The sequence below is a fragment of the Nomascus leucogenys genome, chromosome 1a (genome assembly GCF_006542625.1).
Source record: "Nomascus leucogenys isolate Asia chromosome 1a, Asia_NLE_v1, whole genome shotgun sequence".
NCBI lineage: Eukaryota > Metazoa > Chordata > Mammalia > Primates > Hylobatidae > Nomascus > Nomascus leucogenys.
The window spans coordinates 62,089,018-62,113,508 of record NC_044381.1 but is presented as its reverse complement, the minus strand read 5'-3'; the positions used below and the strand labels follow the sequence as shown (position 1 = coordinate 62,113,508).

Sequence of the window (24,491 nt, the reverse complement as noted above, 5' to 3'; positions counted from 1 at the left end):
CCTCAATTTTACGTCCTTTTTAACTACCTCAATTATTTAATACTCTACTGACACCACTTAAAGATTTAAAACAGACAGGAAACATTTTTAAGGCTATCGATTGTCTTCATTTAAATATATACTCAATATATAATATATATTAATTTAAACATATACTTATGTTTAACATATATTTATATTTATGTATATGTATATTTACATGTACATTTATATGTGTGCATGTGTGTGTGTGTATATATATATACAGCCTCATATATATATATATATGAGGCTACACATACACTGCATATCTGTCCCCTGCCTTAGTAACCTTAACTCTCCTTATATCACCATCTTTCTCCCTGAGTACCATTATCCCTCAGGTCATTAAAAAGCACATATTCAGCCGGGCACAGTGGCTCACGCCTGTAATCCCAGCACTTTGGGAGGCTGAGGCAGGCAGATCACTGGCAGTCAGGAGTTCGACACCAGCCTGGCCAATATGGTGAAATCCCGTCTCTACTAAAAATTCAAAAATTAGGGCCGGGTGCGGTGGCTCACGCCTGTAATCCCAGCACTTTGGGAGGCCGAGGCGGGCGGATCACGAGGTCAGGAGATCGAGACCATCCTGGCTAACATGGTGAAACCCCATCTCTACTAAAAATACAAAAAATTAGCAGGGCGAGGTGGCGGGCGCCTGTAGTCCCACCTACGCAGGAGGCTGAGGCAGGAGAATGGCGTGAACCTGGGAGGCGGAGCTTGCAGTGAGCCGAGATCGTTCCACTGTACTCCAGCCTGGGCGACAGAGCAAGACTCCGTCTCAAAAAAAAAAAAATTCCTACCCTTTAATTGTCTGCATGGGGCAGAGGGCGGGGGCAGGATCTGCTCCTTTCAAAATCCTGGGCAACTGGTGCCTCCATTCTGCAATCTCTTCCATCCACCAAAATGTCACTATTAAAATCACCTTTGCAACTTACAGCTCTTCTCCTTAAATAATACTAACAGCAGCAGGCACTGAACCATGTGCCAGGCCATATGCTAAATGCTTTACATACATGCATGTACTCTATCTTCACAACAGCCTCCTATGAGAGTAATTACTATTATCCCCATTGTGCACCGACATAGAGTAGTTAATTAACTTGCCCAATGCATACTTTAGAAAATAACAAAGCCAGAATTCAAACCCAGGCAGTCTAGCTCTAGAGTCTGTGCTCTTAACCATATATACTACCTTGCAAATTAGTTCATCCTCTTATACTAGGCATCAAGTTAATACACATTAACGCTTAATGTCTTCAAAGAGGTGTTTCTCAATGTATATCATCTCCTCCATATTTTCATAGACATTATTTCATAATATAATTAGGAAATTCTCCTTGGATTCCTTTCTTGTCCACTCACTCCTAATCTCCAGCTCTGTCCCCGAAAACATCTCACTTTTCATGTGACCTATTGATATTTTGCCTCAAAAGTCAGATTCTTTAATTAAGTAGAGATTAATGACCCCAAAAGCAAAGGATAAAAATACCTCTTAGAGGGCATAGCTGTAGTGTGGCAAGAAAACCTAAGAGTCAAGAAACATGGGTTCTTGCCCCAACTACATTCCAACCACATTTAACCCAGGGTAAATCAGCTCTCCTCTCTGGGACTCACTTTTTCACGTGTTAAACAGATCTGGAGTTGGGGAGTTTTAAGAAAAATTCCAGGAGTCCATGACTCCTAATGAATCGAAAGAAAGAAAAGAAAGTACAGGACAGGACAGGACAGGAAGATAGATCAAACTTTGGAAAATGTCAATCACACTGAAAAGCTGAAGAGTACTTCTTACAGAAGCAGTGCTGGCAGGAGCTGGTAGGTACTTGAGCATTATACATTTGCTAAGCCTACCTGTGCATAGGTCCCACTGCAGATCACTGCATTCCACTTAGTCACATTTACACAGTTTGGATGGCGGATCAGGTAGTTGTCCATTCTTCCCACATAAGCATCCTTGTATCCTGTCACAGAGCCATCAACGTCATGGAATATGGAGTTCTTATCACCATCCAGCTCACAATCTTCAAACCAGGGACCAGGCTTTCCAAAAAAGACATTCAGAGAGACCTGACCACAGTGAAAAAGAAAGACATCACAAAGTGAGGGCTCCTGCCATCTCAGCATCCCCTGCAATGACTCAACTGCAGGTCCATTGTGATTGCTTTAAGGTTAGAGCAGTTCTGAGTTACAGTTCATAGTTGTCAGCTATGGCACTCAAGTCAACCTGAGTTTTCTACCCAATTAACAACATACTGGGGTTGGAGGGAATTTCCCAAAACCTTACGGTGTTTAATGGGCAAATGTTAAACTTCATCTTTATTTGTATTCTTCTTTTCCCCACTTAAAAACTATTACCTGTTCTCCAGACAAAACTCATTTGTGGGGAGAGAAAGCAGAAGAGTTCTGGGAAGGGAGACTATGCAGTCACATACGTTTGTTAAAAATTATAAACTGTACATGTAAGATGTGTGCATTTCCCTGTATGTAAATTATACCTCGATGAAATAAAAAATCTATGATAAATTATCTTCAGAGCTAATCATTTTATCTCCAAATGCTTTAGTTACTTGTTCATATGACTCCCCCCCCACCAAAAAAATAAACAGATAAGTACAGGTCAAAACAGAAACACAATTTAAGTGTTGACTTAGCATGGCTGAGTTACTGATAAACTCACTAGAATCTGCTAAAAAGCCTGTATTACTATCTCACTCCTCAGTACAGACCAAACTCAGCTCAATAATTTTCACATCCAGTGGAGTTTACTTAAAGCCTTTATCAAACACATAATGCACAGCTGCAAAATGGGCTGCAGGTGACATGTTTTACAGTCTTTAGCTGCTTTTTATTAGCAGTAAATTATATAATACTAACGCTATTCAAGTCACACAGATACATCTCTTAAATGCTTTTATGCACTTTTTGCCCTGGGGTGTTTTTAAATCAACAGAACATCTAAATGATAAGCAACTCAATGGAAAACTGTGATGTCTAGGACAAGTAACTGCAAATTCTTGGTTCCACACTTCTCTTTTCCTATGTGGTTAAATCTGAGAAAAGTTTAGAGCATATTTTCCACCCTTTGAAGTAAAGCGAATTTTGCAAACTGCTCCTTTTATCAGCTTCAGAGCATCCCCACCATAGGAAACTCCAGACTGGATGAACTGCTGGACTTAAACAGTATAGATTGTATAATGCTGTTATAACTTTAGGACAACAAATGTGGTATCTAACAAACTGCTTTTCAGTATGCCTATGCCAGTGATCACTAAACACGATACATGGAGAACTACAGGGAGGTCCACGTGGGCAGTAAGGAAACAGCAAGTCTCCACACTGGACAGGGGACCCAAGACTCATCCTGCTACCAGCCTAGTCCTACCCCTCCCCTGGAGTCACATGGCATAAGAAAGAACCAGCCAACAAAGCTGACACTCCAATTTCTACTTGTGCCTCTGATCCATGCCCGAGCTGTTGGAGAAAACCAGACATAGACTTTGATAAACCTATCAAGCTCTATTTTAAATTGGGCAACTATAAAGTTTGTGGGTGGATGTGAATGACAGAACGATGACTTATTTCCCAGGTGCGGCTGCCTGTGGGAACAGGGAGCTAGATGTCCTGAGACTTCTCTGTCTTGTGCCATTGCCATCATGGAACTGGCAAGATGATGAAAGCCTGGGGGCATGTAATCAGATCGTCTTGTGTGTTACGGGTACAGGTGATACTGGTGAAATTGGTAAGAAAACGATTCCTGTGGGCTACTGTACTGTAAATGGTAATTTTTACAGTCTATCTGCAATCTTCAGATAGAAGATTATTCTCTATCTGAAGATTATTACCTCTTATTCTCTAGTCCCCCAGAAGAATAGCCCTCAGACAAGTAAAATAGCAGGAAGGATCCAAATCTCTTAGTGGAAATGAGCTACCCAACCAGCATATTTCACTGAATTTTCCAAAATCATATGTCCTCTTGTTCCTATGAAACTCCACAACCTCTGTATCATCACTTGAAGTCATTTTCCCTACCAAGGTATGACTTGAATGTCAAACACACCCCAAGTCACACGGGACTTCTGTTCTCCCCTTGAACTCAATGGGAGAGTGCATAGAATTAGGAGCTGGCTCTGTGTGTATTTCTCCTCCCACTCATACAGACTCGGTGCAAATCCTTTGCGTTTTTGTCTTTGGGAATGTGATATCCCTCCTTCTTTCACCATAGTCACTACATAAGAACTACAGAATATACTTACATGTGGACCAAACTTCACGAGGGAGATATTATTCCTGGGGGTTATCTGCCAGGAATTCTTCATGAGGAAGCCAATTGCACTGCTGTACCTATCTGGAGTTGGCACATATTTTTTGAAAGTGCTCCTGGTGAGATGAATGGGCCCATCATAAATCTGAAAGCCTCTAATTGGGAATGTCCTGTGGAAATACAAGATTTTGTTTAATGCATATGAGTGTCCCCTTAGCAGCACTTCACTTATTTGTTTTATGAATACAGTTAAATATCCTATATGCACTATGCAAAATTCTAGGATACAGTGCGAACCAAAACAAGATCCCTGATTGAATGAAACATATGCTGTAGTGGGAAAGATAAACAGAAAAACAAAGGATCATTTCAGAAAATAAGTGCTATAGAGACCATACGATGCAACATTATAATAGATTGGGTGGGGAGAAAGATGCTATTTTAGACAGAATGGAGGCCGCTCTGAAGAGGTGACTTTGTCTTCCTAGAATAAACTCAGTTAAGATCTTTTATTCGGAACCTCAGGTACTGTGGTCTTTGTTTCCAAATCTCCAGCCATGAGAACAAAAGACAAGTCTGTGCTTAGGCAGAGAACCACCTCTCAAGCCACTAAATGATGGTACGAAGGTGAAATGATACACTTAAAAGTGTGAAAGCATGAGCCCTCAAGGCTTACCATGTCAACAGGGTTAGCTAGACTGAGAATTTTGTTTTATTCATTTTCCCCGTTTCTGTTCAAACACAAATTCCTTAGCCTACTAATCATAAATCAATAACCATAATTAATGTATAGGAACTGGTAATATTCTGAATTCCTTAAGTTCCTCTCCTATTAATTCTTTAACTGCATGGCAGAGGATCTCTATAGCAACTAATTATTCTACAACTAGGCAACGTTTTACAGCAAAAGCATGTATGCTAGCAAGAAAACCAAATAGCCCAGTTTAAAAACCTTCGCATCATGATGTATTTAATATTTCTAAGCATACATCTCAACATGATTCTCCCTTGTAGAAAAGGTTGTGATACAGTTTGGCTCTGTGTCCCCACCCAAATCTCATCTTGTAGTTCCCCATAATTCCCACATGTTGTGGGAGGGACCCGGTGGGAGATGACTGAATCATGGGGGCAGGTCTTCTCCGTGCTGTTCTCGTGATAGTGAATGGGTCTCACGAGATCTGATGGTTTTAAAAACAGGAGTTTCCCTGCACAAGCTCTCTTTTCGCCTGCTGCCATCCACCTAAGATGTGACTTGCTCTCGTTGCCTTCTGCCATGATTGTGAGGCCTCCCCAGCCATGTGGAACTTTTAAGTCCAATAAACCTCTTTCTTTTGATTTTAAATTGCCCAGTCTCAGGTATGTCTTTATCAACAGTGTGAAAATGGACTAATACAGGTTGTAAAGATATGATAATATTAAAGCTGTTTCCATTAATCAATGAGAAAGTTTGATTTTGGAAAATCCTCCTTACCAAACAGCAAAAAGCATTTTGAAATAAAACTGGAGGTCAATATAAAATACAGAGTGGAATTGATTTGGCGACCATCACATTGCAGCCCATATGCCAACCAATACAGCTTTTTAAAAAATCTACACCTTAGAAGCAGCAGCAAGAGCCTAACTGTGAAGAGCACAGCACTGAAGACAACCTAACTGGGTTTGAATTCCACCTTCTCTACCTTTAGTAAGATACTCATTTGTAAAACAGGATGCTGGCAGAACCTATCTCACTGAGCTTTGTGAGGATTAAGTAAATATATTTACAACAGGGCCTGACATATCATAAGCATTTAATACATGTTAGCAATTAAAAAATCCATGAAGTTCTTTTCCCAGTGGCTTCTATGGGCTAACAGGAGTTCCACACAGAGTGTAGCACATAGCAGTGCTCAATATTCCACAACGACAAGAACAAGGGGTGAGAAGCCAAGCATAGTGACCTTTTTCCAGAAAATAGTACAGCTCTCCCCCGAGTCCTCGCTCTGCGCCACCACTCCCCAAAGCTACAGTCTGTATGCCCCATTCCTCTGCCTTGTTCTAGCCCAACATCCAGCCACAGCACTCCTCTAGGGGAGTTGATTCCTGAAGAATTATGACGGGCTCAGATGTGAGGCCTAAAAACACTGTTGAATATTTTTCTACCTGGTTTTCTCACAAGTAAAATGAGAAGTCCAAACTGTGCCTCAGAATTGAGATACGAATTATTAGTTAATAGTTTCCTTAAAGCTTTGAAGACATGCTAAGTACAATTTTAATGACTGCGATGATGATGATGACAGAAAACATGCCAAGAGCCTACCCCGTTCCCTTCAACATCTAAACCGCCATTAATTAGACAGCCATGGTGGGGTTTTGAGTTAACTTTGGCATCAATCAATTCTCATTTCCTAGGAATCTTTTCAGTAGGTAATTTCCTCTTTCCAGTAGCTATTTCTGAAAACCAACAACACACATTGAGGAAAAACTGACCTAATGTCATAGTTTAGGGTTTGGCAACTTTCTATGGCTCAAGAAGGAAGAAAAAAACAGTTTATATAAGGTCTTATATAAGGAATGAGAAACAAGACAGATTTCTTTGTTATAAAATTGATAATTAAATCTATGAAATGTTTAATAACTAATGCTCCAAAATTTCAGGAGGATAATACACATAATAATTATAATAGTAGTAGCAGCAGTAGCAGCAGCAGTAGTAGTAATAAATAATAAAAAAGGAAAAGAGTCTCATGGTAGGAACCAATCCATCCAGGATTATTACAGAAACTTCCCTGAGGGTTAGGTTTTCCTTTATTGCTTAAATTTAACACTCTACAGCTAAAGCAATGCTTACCTGTTCCTGGGTAATGTCCGAGGCTTCTGGTCTACTCCTCCAGTGCCTACATACTTGTTCTGACCACCCTGAAAGCCGTAATTCCTGCTCTCCCCAACAAAGAGAGATTCAGATACCTCTTGGCTGGAACCTTCATCACTTGGGAAGCTTCCATCACTGTTAAAATGAGAACAATCATTAGCTACATTTCTCTAGAAAATTTAAATGTATTCCCAAATGTAGGCATGCTATAACTGAAAAGCTAAAAGTTTTAAAAGAAGTCAATAGCTTTTTCTAATACACATTCACAAGTCTTCAGAAACTGCTTGTTTTTGTGTGTGTGTGTTTTGTTTTTTTTTTCCTGAGACAGGTTCTTGCTCTGTCACCCAAGCTGGAATACAATGGCAAGAACATGGTTCACTGCAGCCTTGACCTGCCGGGCTCAAACAATCCTCCTACCTCAGCCTTCCAAGTAGCTGGGACCACACATGCATGCCACCATGCCCAGCTAATTTTTTAAAATTTTTGTAGAGATGGGGTCTTGTTACGTGGCCTGTGCTGTTCTTAAACTCTTGGCCTCAAGTGATCCTCCTGCCTTAGCCTCCCAAAATGCTGAGATTATAGGCATGAGCCATCACACTTAGCCTTGAAATTGCTTTTAAACTATAAAAATACCTATACCTACTTATAGTTTAATACATACATATCCCCCTCTTAAGACATATATAAACTTTTTTTTTTTTTTAAAGAGACAGGGTCTCATTCTGTCAGCCAGGCAGAAGCAGCAACCTTGAACTCTTGAGCTTACAGGATACTCCTACCTCAGCCTCCAGAGAAGCTAAGATTACAGGCATGCCACTATGCCTGGTTAAGGTTAATTTTTTTATTTTTGGTAGAGACAGGGTGTTGCTATCTTGCTCAGGCTGGTCTCAAACTTCCGGCCTCAAACTTCTGGCCTTGAGTGATCCTCCTGTCTTGGCCTCCCAAGCTGCTGGGATTACAGGTGTGAGCCAGCACACCCAGCCCTCATATGAATTAATAAATGATTTACAAATTATATATGAATAAACTTTAATTTAGCAGCAATAATTGATTGCTCTAGTCTCAAGCAACAACATAGATAATGAGGAGAACTTGTCCTGAACCTAAGAATTAAATGACAAGCATGTTTAACATGACAACTAGAATGACTACTATCTGTAGAAAAACATATAGAACAAAAAGTTTAGTTCTTAAAGACTGTTGCTAAATTAGAGCAGCTTCTAAGAAGGAAATATTAGTTTTTAAATTTTCTCCCTACTTTTACTCCCTTCCTTTTTTCCCCTTCTTTTTAAGAACTTAAGTCTAAATAGAAAGTGTTTTCTTCTAAGCAGAAATTATCCTTCTGTGAAATACCAGCTATATTAACCTAGCACTTTGCTATGAATTCAATTAATCAAGAAAAAATGTATTTTTGGCCCTCTAGTGGCATCAGGAAGAGGTTGCTAATTTTTTTATGTTAAAAAATGATACAACATTCCTGTGTATTATCAGAAAAAAAATATCAAGGGTTATTTTAAAGCTTTAAAATAAGTATTTTTAAGCAATTACAAACCTGGCAAAGGTCAGTCCTATTCCATTATCTGCAAATCTGTAAAAGAAAAGAGAATGAAGAACATTTTAATTCACCATATTATGTAAAAAGAAGTAATTCTCTCAATATTTAATTATCATGAAATCCAGGAGGTCCCAATATTTATTTTCTACATGACCACACAAAAATTTGGTTTCACAATAACTAGGAGCACAAAATCTGCAGAGAAGGCACCCAGTTCAAATCTGGGCTTTGCCAATTACTAGCTGTGTGACTTTTGGCAACCTACTCAACCTCTATCTCTCACTTTTCCCATCTATAAGTTGAAATGAAAATATAACCTTCCTCATAAGAATCCTCATAAGATTCTTGAGAGTATTAAACATACTAAATAATTTCTGGTGTTGGCGAGGTACGGTGGCTCATCCTTATAATCCCAACACTTTGGGAGGCTGAGGCAGGAGAATCGCTTGAGCCCAGGAAGTCAAGACCAGCATGGGCAACACAGGGACACCCTGTCTCCACAAAAAATTTAAAAGTTAGCAGGGCATTGTGGCACATGCCTGTGGTCCCAGCTACTCGGGAGGTTAAGGTGAGAAGACTGCTTGAGCATAGAAAGTTGAGGCTGCAGTGAGCTATGACTGCACCACTGCACTCTAGCCTGGGTGACAGAGCAAGACCCTGTCTCAAAAAATAATAATTTCTAATGTTTAGAACAGTGCCTGGCAAACAGTAAGCAGTGTATCAAAGTATTAACTATAATTATTATTTTTATAGCTATGTTTTAAATACAACTAGACTGTGGTATATGATTCTGAAGCCATTTCCACAGATTCAATACAATATCAGTTTTTTGGATGAAAAAACTCAGAAATGACGTGAAATGCCAAGAAGCTAATTTCAGTGCCAGAAAAAAAAATACACACACACATTTTTCTAGACTGTTGAACACTAAATCTTAGCTCAACATGCATGAAACCACTCCTAAAATTATACAAATGGGAAAAAAAGTGAGATACTTACTGCCTCAAGTCATGTTAAGACATAAGTCAACAGATTTACTGAGTTGGAATTATAAAGCTTTTATTTTGAATGGCAATAGAAGAGCATCAGAAAAACTAAGGAGTTTTCAAGAGGAAGGGAAAAGATCCAGGTAGTTTTATTTAGCTCTCTGACATAGACCATGCTTGTTATATAAAGTTAAATTCCCGGTTTCTGTTCAATTTCATCAAAAACTCTCATGTCACTGGACAAGTTCTGTTCCAATAAAAGCACCAGAATGAGACAACTTCAAACATTTGCAGTCTTTTAACTTTAGCATACTTCCTCAGAGCTTGTCCTATCTATTAATAATAATATGATTCCAAGAATCATCACTGTGCTTTCATGCTACTGGCTTTAAAAAAAATCTGAAAAATACTACATCAGTGTCATCATATAATAACTTGGTAGAGAATACCCACGCTGAATTTTGAACGATAATATCTCCTCCTCTGACCCAAGCTCCATTATCATTATTTTTAAAAGCAATGAGCCTGTCAATTAAAGCAGCAACACGTGGTTTTTCAGGGTTTGCATCCTGATGAGGTCGAAATCTAGGGGTTAAAAAAAGAATTTTAAAAAATATAATATAAAAGCCATAGGAATTAGCTAGTTATAAGTTTAAGTGTCAAGAAGCAGAATTTAAATTTGACCAAAACAAATGAAAAAGTCTTAAGATACAACTTACTTACATTTTAAAGATTCAAAGAAGAAATTACATTTATTTACATACAAGTTTCCAGAGAACCAACTGCTTTTACATCTTGTTAGTTCATTTTTGAAAAATCAATTAAAATGGACACTGTAGAATATTATTGCATAAAAATCATTTCCAAAAAAACCCAGATCAGGAAGTCTGGCATGTCTTTACAAATCCTTAAGTTACATGTTACTAATATAAACTTATTTAATAAATTAATAATATATTTCAACATACACATATGTGAACTAGAGTATAATTTGAGTTGTATGCTGGTTAAATGTTTATAGACAAAACTGGGTTCAATATCATTAAAATGACTAAATTTAAAATAGACTGTATTTTTTTATATTTTATTTTTTTTTTTTGAGACAGAGTCTGACTCTGTCACCCTGGCTGGAGTGCAGTGACGACATCTTGGCTCACTGCAACCTCTGCTTCCCGGGTTCAAGCATTTCTCCTGCCTCAGCCTTCCAAGTAGCTGGGATTACAGGCACCCGTCACCACGCCCAGCTAAGTTTTGTATTTTTAGTAGAGACGGGGTTTCCCCATGTTGGCCAGGTTGGTCTCAAACTCCTGACCTCAGGTGATCCACCCACCTCAGCCTCCCAAAGTGCTGAGATTACAGGTGTGAGCCACCACGCCCGGCCAGACTGTATTTAATTAACATATTTATTATAAAGACTGAACTTCACCTTTTCTTTTTCTTTAAAACAGTTCTAAGGACCTTAGTGAAAAGGTAAAAACAATTGGTGTCAAAAACTGTCCACTATAACAACTCAAATAGTCAAACAGCCCTATGATGCTCAAATACTCAAATACATGATAGTCAAATACTCAAATGGCCCCATAAGGCCACCTATTTTTTTTTTAATCATTTCTATCTTAATCTTACAAAACAAATGAAAGAAAAAAACATCACAGCTTTTCAAAAACCAATTCAGCAGGTAGAGATTTTCAACCAGTGAGGAAATATCATTTGCCTAATGCTAATACCACACCTGTTGGCACACAGTAAGTGCTCACTAAATGGATATGATGGCAGAAGCAGCTATGGACAGAAAATAGCAAGTGCAGATGTCCTTAGGCATGAGTGAGCTTAGCATGTTCAGGAATAGCAAGGAAGTTTGCTGGAGAGAAAGAAGCAAGGGAGACAGAATACAGAGGAGGGCAAGGGCTAGGTAAAGATCTGGGTCTCCATTGGAAATGCAATGGGAAGTCAATGGAAGCATGGAATCAAGGAAGGGATGTGATCAAATTTCTTTTTTCTTCTTTTAACAGATCACTGATTGCTATCTGGAGAATAGATTATAGAGAATGGACTCTAAGGAGACCAGTCAGAAGTATCTTCATGTGTTTCAGACAGATGCACGTGTGGTATAAACTGGGGCAGTAGCTGCGAAAATAAAGAGTGTCATATCCATCTTTAGATTATATGGCCCAAGTCCCTTTACCCTAACTAGCTCTGACTTAAGAGGTAAAAAGTTTGCCTCTAAGCCAACATCTACTCTCTGGCATTGTAGTTCCTGCCAAACAGCTTTGCAGTCATTACATAATACTAAGCAGATGGAAGAGTTCTGGAAAGGAGACATATTGTTCTAAAAGAAAGCAAAAAAAAAAAAAAAAGAGTACTATAAAGCAGCACCTGATTCTCTGCTATAACCATCTCAACTTTTCTGAACTTCCTATCAATAGAAATCAATCATGACACCCCCACAGCGCCCAGGCATATACAGGGAGAAAAAAAATAATCAGTAACTGACCACTTGCTTTGATACCCTTTATTTCCGTCTTCTTTCCCACTTGGCATATAGAAAATAGTTAATTTTCCCAATTTTCTTTTTATCAACATTGAGTTTTCAGCACACTTCTCAACTGTCTCTTAATTGTCCTCTGCTTTAAATGTACTAGTTGGTTCTAATGCCCTTTCATTCTTGTAGATGAAATTTCCTAATTTCAAACCAAGAGCTTTCTTCAGTTAAAATTGTCCATCTTTGGATTCCTATATTTTCACGTCTTGAAGACGCAAGCAAAGGCTTATGTGATTAACAGGTTTTTTGTTTGTTTGTTTGTTTTTGAGATGGAGTCTCGCCTTGCTGCTCAGGCTGGAGCGCAGTGGCACAGTCTTGGCTCACTGCAACCTCCACTTCCAGGGTTCAAGTGATTCTCCTGCCTCAGCCTCCTGAGTAGCTCAGATTACAGATGTCTGCCATCACGCCCGGCTAAATTTTGGATTTTTAGTAGAGATGGGGCTTCACCATGTTGGCCAGGCTGGGCTTGAACCCCTGATGTCAGGTGATCCACCCACCTTGGCCTCCCAAAGTGCTGGGATTACAAGCGTGAGCCACTGCGCCTGGCCCTGATTAACTGTTGAGTCAACTTCCTCTTTGATAAACAGATTAAATATCTTCTGGATCCTCTAAGCCTGGTGTTTAATACATCAGCTGTTTTATTACTCATTTATGCTAGTTTTTATCATTTTTACCATGTCTAAATCGCATGAATATATATATTAGCATATTCTAAACACTAGTTCAGTATATGCACAAGCTCTTGTTACTTTTCTGCTATAATCAGTTCTTTTCAATAACAACTTCCAAATGGAGTCCAATTCCTTATCAATATGTATGTAGTTATAAACTACATTTTCTTTATTTTGGCTCATATATAGCATGTAAGAGAACTCTGCCAAAATGCTGATCCATACCTAACGCATTTTGTGATTACAAAAGGAAGTAACCTAGAGCCTGGCTATGATGTAAATCTGAGGCTACAAAGGGCTGAACCAGAACCAGGTTGCTCATCAAATTTGGGATCATTCCTTCTGAAATATTAAATGCAGTGTTCATTTTGACCACGAAGAATAAATTCTGTATGGTTTGGTTTTTCAAGGATTAGACTAAACATCTTAGTTTAACTTATTTTTCAATGAATCATACTCCACACCAAATTTGGAAACTTTCTCAACATATCTCCTCCTTTTTCTTTCTCTTTCTGCAACTCTCTCTAGCATCTATTTATAGAAATGAAAAAGGAGAAAAACATCAACCTCTTCGGTATTTCAATAAGATAAAAGCCCAGTCACAGGACCTGGAACAACAGAATAAGTGGTTTTCAAAAAACCCTTTTATGAACTTTTAAAACTTCATTTTAAATGTGTTACCAGAGAAAGAACACAATGAGCTCCAGTTGGAAAGTTTTGCTTTGGCAAAGTATAGCTTGAGTGTGACTTAAGAGCCAGCTTTACCTTGCACTGTTGTCCAAACAGAGGTATTCCCTTGGGTCAGCAGCACTAGAGTTGGTTGTTTTGACACCTTTGTCAATAAATAAGCCAGCCTGAAAAATATAAATAATGGATTGGAATGAATATTAATCCCAACTTACAACAACATATACAATGATTCATGAAAACAGATTTTAGCTTATCACTTCTACCAAAAAAAGTGGGGCAGGGAATCAACAGCAAAGGTACCGTAAAAAAACAGCTACTTTCCTGGATATTTTCTACTCATTTAATGCATTTCACTCATTTAGTCATTCAACAAATACTTACTGGTAGGCACCCAGTGTTATATATTAGTTAACAAGAAAAATATGATCCTTGTTGTTGCTAACACAAAAACTAGCAGAAAGACATGCAATTAAATAATTACAATCCCAAACGATAAGCATATGATAAAGGAAGCAGATGAGGCTTGGGCAGAAGAGAAAGAAGGGCATCTGGAGGAAGGCTTTTTTGTGGGTGGAGGTGAGAGGATTCAGGGAATGTCTCCTAAAGGAAGTGACCTCTTGAAGCTGAAACCTGAAGGATGGAGAGAAATTAAATTAAATTTAATAAGAATATTAAATTTAAATGACATGAGTGGATGATTAGGTGTTAATTTGTTAAATTTGGAAATGATCATCCAGGATAATACTTTATAGCCAAAGGAGATTGAATTCTTGGAATACTCAAAAAGAAACATGTCATTTTGGAATAACTCATAAACACATACATGCACACACAGGCACACACCCACATATGTGCACACACACACACTGGTCCTTATGGCTTCAACTGCTGATGCCTCCCGAATCTGTACTAGTCCAGGTTGGTCAGGCTTATCCTACTGCGTACTGAGTATCCTTTGAATGTCTTATGGACATAAATAAAACATGTTGCAAACTAAAATTCTTATTTTTAGGCCCAGACCTATTCCTGTATGTCTGTTTCAGTGAACGAAACTACTAGTCAGCTGTGGCCTGAACCAAAATATATGTCAGTTCACAAGGTCAGGAGTTCAAGACCAGCCTGGCTAAAATGGTGAAACCCTGTCTCTACTGAAAATGCAAAAATTAGCCGGGCATGGTGGCAGACGTCTGTAATCCCAGCTACTCAGGAGGCTGAGGCAGAGAATTGCTTGAACCCAGGAGGCAGAGGTTGCAGTGAGCTTTAATCGCACCACTGCACTCTAGCCTGGGTGACAGAGCAAGACTGTCCCAAAAAAAGAAAAAAAAAAATCAATTAGAATGAGGTGCCTTTTATACCATTTACAATTAAGAAAATTTGAGGATTTCTACTATGAAATGCTATTTTCAATAAACATTAATCAACTATTCAGCTCACAAAAATCAGTTTTGTATAGTTTTTTCCTCAACTCTTCATCAAGTGATTCTAAGCTCTTCAAACTCCAACACACTTAGGTTTTTAAAGGATCCTCTGAGTATCATAAATGCAAAGTATTCCTTGAACTCTGGTGTGGGTCACATCAGGGTAAAGGATCTGGGCATTATACGTATAACAAAACATTAAAGTGTCTGTGAGCACAAAATAAACCACATGTATTTATCACCAGGGGGTGAAGGGTTAGAGCCAAATTTCACGAAAAAATTGAAACTCCTAATGGCCTTTAGCTTACTTGATCTGTATCATTTTAAATTAGGTCAACTATTCTTAAGCAATATTTCTCTATTTATATAATTACTATAATGCCTAATAAGACACTCTACCAGCCACTGTGAATCAAAAGAAGAGATGAATTATGCTTATCAACCCCTAGAAGCATATTATTTAATGTGTACCTCCCTAGAAACAAGTAATGACATTAAAGATTGGAAAGAAGTTGAGAGGGAGGAATAGATGAGAAGAAACAAGAGAGAGGATGAGGACACGTGAATCAAATCCATTATGTAATTATTCAGGTTACAGGTGCATGTATGTGTTGCATATACCTGTATGCGCAATAGGTATGTATAAATGGAACGCTCTCTATACATCCTGAACAGGGAGGGGTTAAGTGTCTGTTTTTAATTACAAATTACTTTCTCTGATGACAAGTTCTACCAAAAACTGACATTTCTCAGCTATAATCTACCACGGTTTGAATACATCCCCCAAAAAGCATGTGTTAGAAAGTGCAAAAGTATTGGGAGGTAGAGCCTAATGGGAGGTGTTTAGGTCATAACGGATTCACCCTCTCGAATGGATTAATGCTGACTATAAAAGAGCTTGAGGCAGCAAATTTGTTCTATTGCTCTCTCACCTTCTCCTTGCCCTTCTACCATGGATGACACAGCAAGAAGACCCTTACCAAATGCTGTCCCCTTGATCTTGGACTTCTCAGCCTTCAGAACTGTGAGCCAAATAAATTTCTGTTCATTATAAGTTAACTAGTCTGTGATATTCTACTACAGCAGCACAAAGTGGACTAAAATATAATCACAATAGTTCATCCTTTACACTGTCTAGCATATGTACTAATTGTTAAAATTTAGAAACCTACCTTGAAATTTGAATGGACCCTGTTGTTATAAAATATACCCAATGGAGTGAGTTCTGGTTTTGCCAAGAGCTGCAATCCACTGGATTCCCCAGTAGGTTCCTTGTGGAATAAATACCACATTCCAGCATCCTACAAATGAAAGGACAAGCCCATTAAAAGCCTGATTTATACAGATATCTATGAAACACTCTCATAAACTAACTGCTTCATCAGCAAGTTTAATCTTTTTCACCTCAATTTTTCATTATTGCAGGTTCAGAAGTGACAATAAAAAGTTGTACACACATCTCAAAGTGGTTATATCATGTATTTTTTTAAAAAGCAATTTTTAAAAAATTATTATTTAATTTTTCTTGCAGGATTGGACAGAAGAGAAATAATTGGCTGGTATACAAATTCACTTTCAAAACTTTTCCATCATTATCTACATTAAAAGTTATGCAGAATTAAAACCAAATTGGCTTTCCATGTGACCAAGACAGCACAGCCATTAAGCAATAAGGTTTTTATCTGTTTACCTCAAAACCTGTTCAATAGATGAGTCATGCCTATTAAACAACTGTACACCAGCACACAGAGATCACTGACTTCTTTCAAACAAGTCTAATGCCCTTCCTGTCCCAAGGCAAATTTTTGCCAAAGAAAAAAAAACCACCACACGTATGAATCAGGATGCTGTCTCCGGCTGGGCCCTGTCTGTTCAATTTCAGTATTACTCACCTTAATAGGAACAGAACAGTTTAAAATTTTTTGACACTCAAAAATGAGATATAAAAATGGAAATAAATGTTAATTCCCATGACAATTCTTTATTTTACAACTCAATTAAAAATCAGCCCAATGTGAAGGACAACTTCACTTTATGGAACTTCGATTAAATAGTTTGTTAAAACTTAATCATACAGTGTAAAAGGACAGCATTAATTCAAATTCAGCACATATTTATTTAGTGCTCACTATGTGCCAGGTATACAGTAAGACTATTCTCAAATAATTCATAGTCTAATAAGAAATATAGAGATAATTAAAATATACCTAAGAAGTACTTACTAGCTGTAACAAATTGGGAGGAGAGATGAGAGAGGAATTATGGAAAACATATATATATATATATATATATATATATACCTACACACCAAAATGAATGCCATGTGTAACATTTTCCGTGATAAAAATTTACAAATGGGTCTTAATAAAACAAACTACTCTGAAAAATGTTTGCTATCTCAACTCTTCTGGGCACAAAACAGACAAGTCGATGGGATAAGACCTGGAGGGTCAGAAGAAAACTCCATACCATAACCCATAAGCTGAGGGCAGAGTGGACAATCCTAGGATACGATGGAGATGGAGATGGAGATGGAGATGGAGATGGGAGTGGGACAGGGATAAGGGAGTAGCAGCTGTTTCCTGTTAAAACACAGTGGTGTCAACACAGGTAAAAGGAGCTTTGTAAAAGGCAGTGGAAAGGTACAATGAAAAAATGGTTTGATTTACTTTGGGAGGAAAAACCCTGCCCAAATTAGCTTTTACTGGAACAGTTTTTCTAGAGAGAAAATAAACAGCTCACAGAATAAAAAGGAAGAACATACATGCAATGCTTTCTTCTTTTCTCACATGAGCCACAGTAAGGGTATCTAGCAGCCTCACCTTCTATTTTTCATGAACTCTCGGCAATTTGCTTTAATCTTCAAGCCCTGACTTCTAAAAAGAGCTGAAAGAAATCTTTGTTCTGGCTGTTGACGCATAATGTCACATAGATCAGAAGATGGCTGTGCATCAACTTCTTGGTCATCTCTACTCAAAAACTCACTTTCCAGTTAGAAACTCTAGCACAAACCTCATACAGGCTCAACAAATATTTGATGAAAAATGAATGAATGAAAACCTAAAATGATCAAATGTCTGGGTTTCTGCCTTGTCAAATAAGAATCTTCAATTGACAGGGACCTTCAGATTATGTTTTATGTTTTTAAAGAAAATAATAGATATGAGTTCAAACCGTCACCCACTGATGCCTTTTTTCTTGTTATCTCAAATAAATACTCCCTTCAACTAATCTTTTGCTTCATCTTAGCAAAAAATGCTAGGTATTTATTTCCTTCTAAAAACTTTAAATAGCCATGAGGTATAAATATGAATATTTAGGTATCACTGCAAATTTCATTTTTTTAATTGCAGTCTTCAACACAGTTAAAATCTCGATAGCATACTATCTTAAAAGATTCATTTAGCGGCTGGGTGCGGTGGCTCACGCCTATAATCCCAGCACTTTGGGAGGCCAAAGCGGGCAGATCACCTGAGGTCAGGAGTTCGAGACCAGCCTGGCCAATATGGTGAAACCCCATCTCTACTAAAAACACAAAAATTAGCCAGGCATGGTGGCAGGCACCTGTAATCCCAGTTACTCGGGAGGCTGAGACAGGAGAATCGCTTGAACACAGGAGGCGGAGGTTGCAGTGAGCCAACACTGTGCCACTGCACTCCAGCCTGGGGGACAGAGTGAGACTTCGTCTCAAAAAAAAAAAAAAAAGATTCATTTAGCCTGAGTATGGTGGCTCATGACTGTAATCCTAAAACTTTGAGAGGCTAAGGCAAGTGGATAGCTTGAGCCCCGGAGTTCGAGACCTGTCTAGGCAACACAGCAAAACCTTTTCTCTCTCTCTCTCTCTCTCTCTCTCTAGATATATATATATATCTTTATATATATACATAAAATCAGCAGGTGTGATGGCATGTGCCTGTAAGATCAGCTACTCAGAAGGCTGAGGTGGGAAGATGGCTTGAGCCCAGGAGGCAGAGGGTGCAGTAAGCCAAGGTCACACCACTACACTTCAACCTGGGTGACAGAGCAAGACCCTGTCTCAGGGAGAAAAAAAAAAGATTCATTTAGGTTTTAAATTAGCAGTTTTAATAACACTAAAACTCTCAATAATAAATACAAATTTCTCCAAACTTATCCAGGGGACATTTCTACTACCCAAAAATATCATTTAGTCTCTTAAAAATTATTCTCATGTGTGTCTTAATTCATCATAATGAGTTTTGCTGCTTTCCCAAGGAAATGAAATTCCCACGTGTATATAAAGCCTTACATTCAACAAAAGGGTGTGCCCCCTGACCAGAGTGACAACTGTCATGGTATTCTCCAAAATAATCCATTCTCATAAAGAAAAGCTAAGGCTTTTTTGTGGGGTTTTTTTGTTTTTGTGTGTGTGTGTTTTTATTGACATGGGGTCTCACTCTGTTACCTGAGCTGGAGTACAGTGGCGCAATCTTGGCTCACAGCAGCCTCCACCTCCTGGGCTCAAGTATCCTCCCACCCCAGCCTCCCACGTCGCTGGGACAATAGGAATGCCCCAGTAGGCCTGGCTTTTTTGTGGGGGGATGTAGGGGGAGGTGAAGGTTGGGTTTCGCCATGTTGCCCAGGCTGGTCTCGAACTCCTGAGCTCAAGTGATCCAACTGCCTCGGCCTCCCAAAGTGCTGGGATTACAGGCGTGAGCCACTGTGCCTGACCTAAGCCTATTTTTATCAACACCCTGAAATTGAAATTATCAGTTACTTGGCCATGTATGACTTAAATATGAGAAGCCAGAAAGGTTGTACCTAATATACCAAAAATACACTCTGGAAATAACATAAACCTAGTGATTAGCCCACTTCTTTTCCCCCTTTGGCATCTCTCTTATTAAACTCATAGATGCTAATGGGCACAGGCCGGGCACGGTGGCTCATGCCTGTAATCCCAGCACTTTGGGAGGCCAAGGCGGGCAGATCACAAGGTCAGGAGATTGAGACCATCCTACCAAGGTGAAACCCCAACTCTACTATAAATACAGAAAATTAGCTGGGCATGGTAGCAGGCGCCTGTGGTCCCAGCTACACAGGAGGCTGAGGCAGGAGAATGGAGTGAACCCGTGAAGCGGAGCTTGCAGTGAGCCGAGATCACACCACTGCACTCCAGCCTGGGCAACAGACCGAGACTCCGTCTCAAAAAAAAAAAAAAAAAAAAAGATTACAAAAAAGATACTAATGGGCACAAAGAATTTAGGAGAAATAGAATAATCATCTCTGCCATATTCTGCTCTCAGCTAAACAAGTAGTACCAGAAAACAATGTCATGCTCGGGTTACACTGGCACACATGACATTAAATCCAAATAAACCAGACTATTTATAAACAAGAAAACATCTGAGGTCACTTTAACATTATTTACCTGTGAGCCTGCAGCTGCATTATTAATCAGATTATTGTTGGGATGAGCAATCCAGAAAGTCGAAACAGCCCTGCAAGGCATTTTTCAAGGTGATTTAAACATTCTTCATAAAAACTCCTGCCCACTAAAAACTTCCCCCAAAACCTCTTCCCCAAAAGTCAAAGGCCTTGATGCATGGGTTTTTCTCTCTGCCAATTACTCACATACAGTCAGTGGCAGGCACAGGAATGTAATTTCCAAACACTTTATCTCGCATGGTGGTACACATGGAGTTGTTCCTATCAGTGGGCAGGAGAGTGCCCGGCTTGGTGAGGAGTCCCAGATTGTGGAACAAAGTATTCCTCTGTTCAATACCATCTTCCAAAAAGAAACAATGGCCTAGTGTGTCAAATCCAATGGTGTCTTTTATCTGCAGAAATAAAAGTATATTAATGTCATTGGTAACAAGACTGATTGTGATTTAAGTGACAAGCGCTATTCAGTGTAGCATGTTCAGTACAAATGGAAAAACAGGTTTGAACCTTAGCAGAATGGGCAAAGTGAAATGTCAGGCTTAATTTATCTCTGAAGGGGATAATCTGCTTGGGTCCCACAGGGGAAAAAAAATAAAAATAAATTGTAAATAAATAAATAAAAATAAAATACAAAATACAAAATTGAATTAAATTTTAAAAAGGATACTCTGGGTGGTTGGAAAGGTAGGCTTCCTTCAGACAGAAAAATCTTGGAATGCTCAAAAAAGGCAGGACAGAGCAAGGCATATGGCTAAACAGTTTACTTATATAAAATTGAGAAGACATGAGAATTAAAGAGAGTTAGCTATTTCAATAATATGGGTTGACCTAATGTGAGGCTACTTACTAGCAAGCCATTTGTCCCATGCACAGTGATGCACCTTGAGAAGCTGTGATGAATAGACAGGCCGTCCACAAATGTTGCGTGTCTGTATCCTCCTTTATAATCCACGTCTCCACACAGGTGAAAATGAACAGGATATCGCCCCATCTGCTGCTGACCCATGTGTTTCAATTCCACATAAGAAAGATGGACTGAAGTAAAATTTTTCATTATCTGTAAGTCAAGGTACTAAAATCAAACTCATACTTTTCAGAATAGGAAAGTAGCAAAAAATATTGTTTTAGTAGAAAACATCCAAAAGAGAATACTTATTAAAACATTCGATTTTCTTTTGCATCCTGTTTTCCCAGATTGCCAGTTAATAATTTAGCAAATGCTTCTTTACAAAAGCAAATGCTTTAAAGAGCCACAAAAATAGCCTCCAATTAGGAATAAAGGCAAATGTAATCAGGAAAGCTGCGATAATGATCTCTACGTAAGTGTTTTGACTTGTTCAAATATTTTGGTCATTCCCAGTCTCGTCTTGTTCTTTCACTTCTATAACCTCCATCAGAGTCTGATAAATAGTTATTTATTTCTAGATCCTCCCCAGTGTTTTAGTTAGCACATAATATTGTTGGCTTAAGTTATTTTTCAAAGTTCTTCTGTGATCCAAAGTTTGAGCACTCTCAATATTTTTAAACCCTAGATTTTCAATCATATTACTAAAAACAAGGGAATAGTACTGATCAACATTTCAGAAATCCTTGTAACAGGCGGGGTACAGTGGCTCACACCTAGCACTTTGGGAGGCCAAGGTGGGGAAACTGCTTGAGCCCAGGAGTTCAATACCAGCCTGGGCAACATGGCAAAACTTTGTCTCAAAAAAAAAGAAAAAAAATACAAAAATTGGCCAGGCGCAGTGGTGTACACCTGTAGTCCCAGCTATTTGGCGGGGCTGAGGTGGGAGGATCACTTGATCCCAGGATATTGAGGCCACAGTCAGTTGTGATCATGCCACTGCACTCCATCCTGGGTGACAGAATGAGACTGTATCTCAAAAAAAAAAAAAAATCCTTGTAACAGAAATGCTACTTACAACCACAGCCTACTCAATGCACAAAAAGTGATTTAAAAACACATGTAGCCAAAATGCAGCCCAGCAGTCCAACAGATTAGTATATATTAATAGAATACTGCCTAGCATATAGTAAGTGCTCAAAATTTTTCCAGAACAAAAATTTGCATACAAAAAATATTTTTATAGAAACATATTTTGCATGTGCTTGCTAGTATTGCTAACCCTTTGGTAATACTATGCTTTTTAAAAAACTAATTGATTCTTTCAGAAATCGCATGCATGGATACCAACCAAGAGCCTTCGGGGTTTTTTTTTTTTTTTTTTTTTTTTTTTTTTTGTCTCTGTAATTGGTTCTTCCCAATATATTGATTTGACTTTTCATGGAACAATTCTTAAATGGTTTAACTAGAGGTCCAGGTCAACTAACTGAAGTCATAACATTCTATTTTAATCATCTAAAACCTCCTCATTGTCATTTGAGAAACAAAACATGATTTGCTTTTAATATCCATTTATATCTCGTTCCAAAACTTGACAGTTTCTTCAAACACATATTTAGCAACCAGGATTTCAAAGAAATAATCAAATCCTTTTGCCTACCATAACGTGCCCCCCAAAGGTATCATAATCAAAAAATTGGCACTGATTTTCTGCGTAGCACGAGTCCTCCACTTCTCCTTGGATCACAATATTCCGGGTAAGAATTCCAACCTCAGCTCTCATGTCTACACCGTCTATGATCTCACCCATGTGCAGGAACTGAGGGGTTTCTGGTTGATATGACCAAGGAAAAAAAGAATATTAGAACAAAGAAAACATGAAACTCACTTCAAAAAGACATTCTCTTCATTCCATAACCCCAAGATGATCCTGACAACTTATCATCTGCTCCCATTCTCTGACACCTCAGAGTCAGAATCCCAGGACACAGGGATTTTGTTTGTTTGTTTTTTGTTTTGTTTTTTTTTTGTGAGACAGAGTCTCACTCTGTCCCCCAGGCTGGAGTGCAGTGGCATGATCTTGGCTCACTGCAAGCTCCGCCTCCCGGGTTCATGCCATTCTCCTGCCTCAGCCTCCCAACACAGGGAATTTAAAGATTATCTAGTCCAGCCCCCACCCACTGCCTGAACCCTCACTACTAACTGTTCTGCCAATTCTCAGACCCACACACTGACAGAAAGCTTGTTCCTTCCTGAAGCAGCTCAATCCACCCTTCAACAGCACTAATAATCTGTAATCTAATGATCCATCCCAGTTTCTGTCCATACGCTCTTGGTCTTCTCCCTTAGGGCATATGAAGAACCAAATGCATGGTGAGTCCATAAAACAAATGGTGTGTAGATATTAATATCAGGGTGTCAAATTGTTTACACTTTTACCTGAAAGCTAAAGTAATCTGCAACTGGACATTAACAATAGATAAATTACCATCTTTTCTTTCTCATTTCTTCTTATTTTATGTTATTGTGCATTCTTTTAAATTCCCACATTTACTGGAAGTGTAGAAGCACTTTAATAATGAGCTTTTCACTGATGAGCTTATTATATAAACTCAGGAAGGAAAAATACACATCAATCATGGGAGGACAGTTCATGAAGACTCATCATGCAGACGTGTTAACAAGAATTGGAATTTCCAAAAAAAATTAATGCCAGATGGTATCATAGTTGTGGGGGGTTTTTTGTTGGTGGCAGTGTTCTTGTTTTGTTTATGCCCTGTATTATCAAGAAGGAAAAGTACAATGTTGAATGAAGCACAGGGAAAAAAGGCCAAGTGAGCCAATCACTATTTTTTTCCAAAGCAGAAAATTTTTCCTTAAATGTTGAAGCTCTACCTATTACTCTAAATTACTGAAAAACTAAAGAAGCACTTACTTAACAGTTACTGTAAACTCTTTTGTTTTATACCATAAATGTATAATCTTGAGTTCAAAAGAAAAGCAATAGAATGAGTGAAATGCACAATGAATCCCATAAATGAAGCAATGTACAAAGGGGCTATGCCTAGTACCAGGCTCAAAATGAGTGCCCGGTAAGTGTCAGGCATTCTTTCAATATGCAACTTACAGTAAGAATTTCTTTGTGTAGTCTTTTTTTTTTTTTTTTTTAGATGCAGTCTCGCTCTGTCTCCCAGGCTGCAGTGCAGTGACATGATCTCAGCTCACTGCGACCTTTGCCTCCTGGGTTCAAGT

General features: G+C 38.6%; 1 protein-coding gene across 1 annotated transcript in view; it reads right to left on the bottom strand.

Annotated features, from left to right (window-relative positions):
* The window catches only part of CEMIP2 (cell migration inducing hyaluronidase 2), an 83,182-nt gene that overhangs the window by 22,173 nt on the left and 36,518 nt on the right, over window positions 1–24,491 (bottom strand). Inside the window, exons 7-17 of the mRNA XM_003267402.2 lie at window positions 22,900–23,069; window positions 21,243–21,452; window positions 20,585–20,790; window positions 20,382–20,451; window positions 16,165–16,293; window positions 13,650–13,738; window positions 10,125–10,256; window positions 8,683–8,718; window positions 7,110–7,265; window positions 4,272–4,449; window positions 1,870–2,085 (exon numbers count right to left, since the gene is read on the bottom strand). Of these exons, the coding sequence (XP_003267450.2) occupies window positions 1,870–2,085; window positions 4,272–4,449; window positions 7,110–7,265; window positions 8,683–8,718; window positions 10,125–10,256; window positions 13,650–13,738; window positions 16,165–16,293; window positions 20,382–20,451; window positions 20,585–20,790; window positions 21,243–21,452; window positions 22,900–23,069 (1,592 nt within the window). The remainder of the gene's footprint in view (window positions 1–1,869; window positions 2,086–4,271; window positions 4,450–7,109; window positions 7,266–8,682; window positions 8,719–10,124; window positions 10,257–13,649; window positions 13,739–16,164; window positions 16,294–20,381; window positions 20,452–20,584; window positions 20,791–21,242; window positions 21,453–22,899; window positions 23,070–24,491) is intronic.